A 7,959-nucleotide genomic window follows, 5' to 3' on the forward strand; every position below is an offset into this window, starting at 1 on the left:
TCCATAAACCAAAGCAAGAATCAGAGCTGGCAAAGTTCTCCATGCCCTCTGCTGCAGTTATGGATAGTGTCAAACAGGACTAATAAGTAGTCTGGCAGTGCTGTAACACATACATGAAACTGTATGCAAAGTCATGGAGCTGTGTGCTCTAAGGCTGTGTAAAGCCTGCTAGTAATCTGCACTACCTGAGCAATGTGGTCTAATTAACTGAGAATGCTTCTCCTGGAGATCAGAGATTTATTGCAAAGCAGGAAGAAGGTCACAAGATCATCCAGTGACCAATAGCCTGTAGCATTTCATTCTTCTAGAATAGATCTGTTGACGAACTCCCCCCCAGTGGCCAAGGAGGAAAAGGCAAGTAAATCCTTTAGGAAGGATTTTTGTTTTTTTTTTGTTGTGTTTTTTTTTTTTAAGGTGGATTTTTTTTAACTTAGGCATCTCAGTACCAGATGAATAATCAGATTAGATTTGGAACTGCCCACACCGGGCTGTTTAAGTACAACAGCATACTAAGCAGTATAAAGCAAACATCTTACACAATTGGGAAGAAAAGGGACCCTCTGAATGCCTAGGCAGTTTTAGATTTATTTCCCCTCATAATAGGTCTGAGCATTTTGCCATTTCTAGCTACCCATGGTTTTGTAGGGTAGGGGCGCAGCCAATCATTACCATCTCACCCTCTGGTAAGTAGGTGGAGGGTAATACGGAAATTCGTTACTGTGAGGTGTCTTGTAGCCTCCTAACCATGTAATAACAGACAATGAGTCCTCTGTTCTAAAACATGTATAGGGTGGTTTATAGCAGAGAAATTGCAACATATGTTACAGGTAACAAGGTTAGAATAAGTGAACAGAAGAGGGAATGTAACAAAAAATAAAATAAAGAGTGAGAGGGAAAAGGTCAAAGAATGAGAAGAAGGTTTGAGAAAAAAAAAAATAATAAAAGACAGATGACTGAGAAAAATAGAGTACAAGATATATAAATGTTTAGCAATGTATCAGATTAGTATTTATGACATCATAGGTCTGTGTATAGGTTTAGGGGAACCAACGTAAAGCTATACAGAGTTTCCCCAATTTCTGCAGTACTTTTTTTTTTTTTTTTTTTTTTTTATTCTATTGTCAGTTTCCCGTAAACTTTATTTCTGCAAAGATGACGACATGTTTTCTTAATTGTGGCCCAATTCCAATAATATAAACAAAGAATTAACAAATAAAAAAAAAATTAAAAATCCCAAATAGATTTATAGATATACACACACAAATATTTATTACAAATCATAAATAGGGGGTATTTACAATTAATACATTTATATAATGTATAGTAGAAAATAGTTACATAACTGAAATGTATAAAAATAATAATAATAATAATAATAATAATAATAATAATACTGGAGGGAAAAAAGTCCATAAATGTAAACGCAGTAAATTGTATTCTAAAATGCAAAAAATAACTTGTAATTACATTTTTCATTCCTTAAAATTCAGTATTGATTCAGGATGATGGGATTTATTCCAATAAAGTGCATTAGAACAGGTATAGAGGATTAGGTACAGGACTAAGTAAGTCTAGCAACAGGGGGTTAATTTTATTTGTGTAAAGGCTGCTCGCATTTTAGCCGCCTCTGCCTCCATTTCCTCCTTTCGTTGGCATGCCACCTCAGCCAGGATTTGCAACATGCTCATTTGTTCCTCTAGTTCATTCTCTTGGGCTGCAGCAAGCACAGATAGCGGGCATGCCTCCAGTTCAATCTCTTGGGCTGCAGCAAGCACAGATAGCGGGCATGCCTCTAGTTCAATCTCTTGGGCTGCAGCAAGCACAGGTGGTGGGCTTAAAACCTCTGCAGGATGGCTCAGGACTGGTTGAAATGTCAACCTGGACTGGCCACCTTCTTCTGCAGAACCCTGCAGGAGATCATGGCCAATCCTGGATAGCAGAGCAAGGGGTGGGAATACTGTATAGGACACCGGCACTGCAGCAATAATGTTCGTGGGGGGAGGAGAAGGAGAAGCTGGGTCAACCCTTACACTTAATTTTGGGTTGTGTGGAGGAATCTTTTTCCTGTTTCCCTTTGGTGTTGAGGCAGACGAACCTGGCGCAATGCCCTTTTCTAATAAAATTTTGTGCAGTTTCCGCCTTCTTGCATTAATTAGCCAGTTAGATATCTGTAAACAGAGAATGGATAGACACGGATAGAAATATAATAATTCTAAAAACATAACTCACAGTAAACGTCACCTGTCCATTAAGGCACTTAAAAACTCCAGGCACATTCACTCACTTTCATTCTCTCCCATAATGAAAAGAAGAGGGATTAAGAGACAATGAACATGGAGTAGTAAAAGCCACACTGTAGGGAAAGAGTTTAAATATGCACATTTATTGGGTTATTCACCAATGTGAAAATTCTAAGTTAAAAATTGAGGCCAAAGTAGCCAAACATGAAGCCTTGAATTTAAAATTCAGAGCAAATGCCATGAAAACACGATTTGATACTTACTTGAGTGAGTGTTAAACCGGTTGCCTCAGCCAGCTCTACCTTCTCTCTGTCATTTGGGTAGGGGTGTAGGCAATGCTCTGCGAGCCAGCCCTTTAAAATATCAACCGATTGTGGGGACAGATTCTTACGGACTTTTCGATCACCAATTTCTTCAACATACATGGATTCTGAAATATTGGGTGAGAGTTTAAGAATGCAACTAGTAAATATCCCTCTCAGACTATCCTAAAAAGGGGCACAGAATGGGAGTTTAAATCACAGAGCTTCACAGCAACGATGATTATTTTGTATGTTTAATCTGTGTGAATTACAAACATTGTTCAATTCTAGGATTGTGCCGACTACTCTTCATATATAAAATGATGAATGCTCACCTCACTATCTGACTAGTGTGGAACTTGGCAAAACTTTTATATATATTTTAAATACACACAAATGAATTTAGATGAAGTTGTTTTGGTGCCTGGAGTGTCCCTTTAAGCAAATAATTAACTTCTAAAAGAAGCAGCATTTATTAAGATAGATATTGGAAAGTAAACCTACAGCAGTTAATATTCCAATTGGTAATCGGATTGTATACGTATGTCCATTGTTAAATCTAAACAATGGACTGGACACCAGCATGCAGAGTTCTACAATCTCCTTACAAATCAAACCCTTTTTAACAAATTCAGAAGCAAATGGCTCTCTCTCCTGATTTCAAATGAGCAAACATGAAATCCTATAGGTGGGCTTCCTAATTTCTTTCACACATAAACTAGGCTTGCCAGATCCTCTGTTTTCTAGCGGCTCTTTTGACATGTTACCCTATAGTATGTGTCATTCATATGCTGCATGATGGATCAATCAAGGCACTTCAGCTGGAATTCTTCCTTTAATGTCCCTTCTGCATGCATGTGAATGCTGTATACTGCAGTGCTGCCCCTTAACATGTAGGAGTGATACCATCCATGGAAACCTACATTATGCCATTTTAGTACATGTCTACTTCGTAAGTTCACATTTTTGTGAATAAACCCTCAAAATTACTTTTAAATTTAAGGCCAAAATAGCTGAACGGCAAAAATAGTTGACCGAAGTTTATTTTCCTCAATTTTGCTATTTTGGTAAAAAAAAAAAAAAGTTTTAATTTTTGGTATTCTTTTTGAACTCCTGACAGTTCACTCTTTGGTAAATGGCCCATTGAGAGCTTGTATTTAGGGTTAGACCTTTTTGGAGAAGTCTCCCTGTTGATTCAGGAAAGATAAATCCTTTTCACTCACAGACTTTGGTCTTTGTTTTAAATACAAAATGGGAACCTCCTATTCCCTCCCCCGTCCTCCATCTCCACATGTCATTTTAAACTCCCAGCAAAAAGACAACTTGAAATGGAGTCAGACTCCATCTTTGGAAGGATCAGCTGTTCATTCACTTAGAGAGTTTTTTTAATTTATTTTGCAATTATTGTATAGAACAAATGACAACATATATTTGTGTGGCATGATAATCTGTATTAAGGTAATTATACAAAGTTCTTTTAAGTAAAATTATCAATATTAAAAAAGTTAGGGATATAAACTAGATTTAAATTTTCCATGAGAAATGAACAGAATAAAATTGCAAAATTTGAAACATTTTCACCTCCCCTTTTGCTCTGGTTGTTCTCTTGTCCATTTTGCACAATACACAATTTACTGAATAACCCCATGTGTCATCGTGACGCAGAGCCATGGCGCTTGACACATCAAATCCAGCAAAAAGAAACTGTAACCATTATTCTAGAACCTTAAATAAAATTAAATATTACTTGCTGGTTATTGAACCTTCGTGGGAGGTCAATGGGAAAAATTATCTTAATGTTTATATAAAATGATTTATTATAAAATTCAGCCACTGTCCTTCATTTCTGCCTTCCATTCCAGACCACATGGTGATTCTCTATCAATGTTAACATACAGTTCATATCTTACCTGGTTTTGCAAGGATGGGTTCCATTGCTGTTATGGTAGCAATAATGAAGAATAATTAAATTCTCAGACTGGTAGCAGGGAAGCTCAGCTTGATTACCTGTGGACAGGTGAGGGAATATGACAGTCTATGTCCAGTCTGAAAAAGTTTGATGCATGCACCAAATCCCTGGGAGGGGTAAGATTTAAAGGAAGGGTCATGATTGGCTGAAATTGACTGGTGGAGGGGATGCCTAGAGACTGTCACAATTTACATATGACTGAGACTTCATCAAATGGATTCCTGAAGTGAAGTGTGTGTTGTTTTTTGAAAAACCAAAATGGTGGACTGTCTTTGTCTGACTCCACCACCAACATCAGACTGCCATTTAGACAGATATTAACTGTTACATCTGATAGATATTTATTCATGTGGGATTTAATTTGCAACAAGTAATTGTATAATGTGTATTGGCATTTTACAGAGCTATCCTAGCCTTAATTTTGTTTCCTGCACAACCATGTGACATTTAGTTAATACTTGGTAAACAGAAATACTTGCAAAGATTAAAGCAGAAGTGGCCCTGTTGTACTGGTTTAATGGAAAGTGTAGCCAGTTATATCCCATTGTGAATGGAATTGTATTGTTATGTAGGTTACTCAAATACAAAATGGAGGGAAACTATTCACAGTTACTCTACATGGTGAAGGAGGAGGGGGGTGGGAGCTTTCTGCATTGTGTTTCAAAAGGACAGTCCAGGGTAAAGCTCACCCTCTGTTTATAGAATGTATAGACAATATATTAAACACAAAGTTACTTCTCTCTGTGGTTCACATATTTGTTTCAAATCCCCAAGAATATCTTGTACAATCCCCCCCCCTTTTTTTTCCTTTCTTTCTTCTATGATATAAAATGCTGCTCTTACACGGGGTTTACAAGCTCTCTCAAGCAAAACGGTTAGGGGGATGGGCGTAACTTGGCTCTCCTGACAATATAACTCATACAGTGCGTTGTAGTGGTTATGGTGCTTGGAGTTCTCCGTAAAAATGCTGTTTATTTATTCTACTTTTTTCATTCATCCACTGCAGGTATGTGTTGGTGTGGACAACACGCCAACACCCCAATACAATAGGATTGGCAAACTTAGTACCTTTAACCAGGACCCTACATGTATGTATCAGAAAGGTGACATAGCCCCCAGAGGTCACAGGCTGGTACAGTAACGAGCAGGCCGGGTGCCGTCTTGGCTGCTCGGAGGAAAGTAAATGGTAGCCAACTATTATATACCATTCTTGTAATACTGTGCACAAAAAAAAAAGAATTTAAAGAAAAATGCCCAAAATCTATTTTTTTCATTTTTTTTGTCATTTTTAACAATACAAACGTACGTCTGCTAAAAATGACAAGCTACAGGTGGGCTGTCTACATGCTCTTCGCATCTTTATGAGCAATATTTTTTATTTAGGTTATTTATAGACAATGTATGATGGATAGTCAGATTATCTGTATCAGTGCATCAACATTGACAGTTTAGTTTGGCATCTGACAACCCTGAGTGTGAATTGGATAAAGAAGTTACAACTTTGGAAAAGTTGTGGGATCGAACACATAAATCTATAAAATTAGCAAATCACAGTTGATAATATGTTCCTAATTTACCTTTATTGTCTCTGATCATCATATTAACCTAAAATGTTTATATTAGGGGTGAGCCTCTGTGGGAAAGAGCCTGCACCAATATCTCAATTATAGTTCACTACCTTCGGTTTTGCATATTCCCCCCCAAAATAAAGCCAACACTCTATATTTGCACGTTAAGTGTTTTGCTAATGTTCCGCAAGGAATACTGTCAGACAAATTCCTTATTTTATGTATTTGTTTTGACGCTCGTGATATATCATTTGTCCTAAATGGGTTAATATTGCTCTCTGTCTTTTATCTGATCATTTCTATTTCACTTGCCATGGAGTTCCCCCAATAATATTCAATTAACGTTCATGACTTACGTGGTCTTGCAATACAGGGATCCATTTTTTTTTCACTTGCTGTTGTGTGATGGACCCTCAATGACAGGTTACAAATCTTCAGACATTCTTGTAGGCTGTTAGAAACTCCACAATTTTTGGCAGCCGGGAAGAACAGCTTGATTACCTGTTTGGCAGTTATTTGACAGCCTGTGGCTTAAAGGGATACTTTGATAGATACAACAATCCCTGTGAGAGTTGAAATGGGAAGGACAGAATTGGAAGTATGTTTCCGGATTGGCTAATAATGATGACGGGGGAGGGATTTCTTCAGTCACTGTCACCTCAGTTCATAATTCATATATTTCGGCTTCATTTAAAGTTTCTTAAATATACTTTAAAATTCAAATTAGAATAATAATCTGTAAAACGCTGCAACATGCATCTTTTAAAATAGATATAGTAATAAAGTGATTGCCCCCCCTTTTCCTCATAGAGCATCATTAGCATCCCAAAATAATGAATACGATTAAATGTTTATAATCTTTGGTCCATAGGTGTGTCTATGAAACCAGTAATACAGTTTAATTTGAAATATTTTATTTCGTTACATAACGGATATACATTTAACCAGTTGTGACTTTGACATCAGAGAGCTTGAACATAATTTTTGTAAATACAATCTGCAAACAGGCAATAGATCGTTAGATAAAACACACCCTGACTACCTTGGTACTGAGCTATAGAGGGAGTTCTGCCATGTGTTTCTAAACTGCATTACAAAGAATCTCCCTCCTGCTAGGATTAAATGGGACTCAGTGCAAAGACTGAAAATTAACTCTTTCACTACCACAACTATCTCACTGACCAATTCTGCATAGTCTGATATTTTCACTTACCCAATTTTTTTTATTTATTTTTTTAAATTCCTAAAAAGTATTTTGGCCTACTGTCTGTGGTAAAGGTGTTTTCAGAATATCTGCTATTTAACCCTTTGCCTAATTTAACCCGTAGCTATGTCTTGGTATAGCTACACTGCAGTAGCAGATGAGTTAAGAGATGTTCCATGTCTCCTAAGGGGCAATCACTTGACCTCCACCCCCTTTAACTGACCTGTTTACTTCAATGAGGGGGGGGTCTAGAAACCAACATTCTTTTGACAAACACACATTCTGGTCCCCTTCTCCCTCCCTTGGTATAGTAGTCTTAGTAGAATGTCTATGAAATCTGACACTGGGGGTGACAGCAGTCTCACCAACTCAAAAAAAAGGACTTCCTGTAGCCATTGTGGCTACTTAATGTAACAAACTGTGAGCCTTTAACCTTACATTTCCTTCTCCCTCTGAGACTATTTTCTAGTCACCTAGTGTCCCATTAATACCTGTCCTTTTTGCTAATATGCAAGGAGGGAATTTTCCTAAATAATTGATCTAGGTGTTTAGAAGCATAGCCCAGACAGACGTTTGCTATAAACAATATTTACAGGCAGATAAGGCTCAGACCTTTACACCAGGGCTAGACTGGAACACAGGGTCTCTTATGGATTGCAGGGCTCTGGGCAATTAG

At 37.4% G+C, this 7,959-nt stretch overlaps 1 protein-coding gene across 3 annotated transcripts; it reads right to left on the minus strand.

The window, feature by feature from the left end:
- Nucleotides 1-1,513: 1,513 nt before the first annotated feature.
- LOC134610346 (homeobox protein TGIF2-like) lies at nucleotides 1,514-6,550 on the minus strand. Of its 3 annotated transcripts, XM_063453297.1 has the most exons (4): nucleotides 6,436-6,550; nucleotides 4,453-4,549; nucleotides 2,504-2,670; nucleotides 1,514-2,168 (listed from the first exon to the last, which is right to left on the minus strand). In XM_063453297.1, exons 2-4 carry the CDS (start codon nucleotides 4,475-4,477, stop codon nucleotides 1,572-1,574), a joined length of 789 nt encoding a protein of 262 aa, XP_063309367.1. In that variant the 5' UTR covers nucleotides 4,478-4,549; nucleotides 6,436-6,550; the 3' UTR covers nucleotides 1,514-1,571. The 3 variants fall into 3 exon arrangements, with proteins under 3 accessions (XP_063309367.1, XP_063309369.1, XP_063309368.1); XM_063453299.1 differs by lacking the exon at nucleotides 4,453-4,549; XM_063453298.1 differs by lacking the exon at nucleotides 6,436-6,550 and having other exon boundaries at nucleotides 4,453-4,575.
- Between the last annotated feature and the right edge of the window lie 1,409 nt (nucleotides 6,551-7,959).

Source organism: Pelobates fuscus, chromosome 5 (genome assembly GCF_036172605.1).
Source record: "Pelobates fuscus isolate aPelFus1 chromosome 5, aPelFus1.pri, whole genome shotgun sequence".
Classification (NCBI taxonomy): Eukaryota; Metazoa; Chordata; class Amphibia; order Anura; family Pelobatidae; genus Pelobates; species Pelobates fuscus.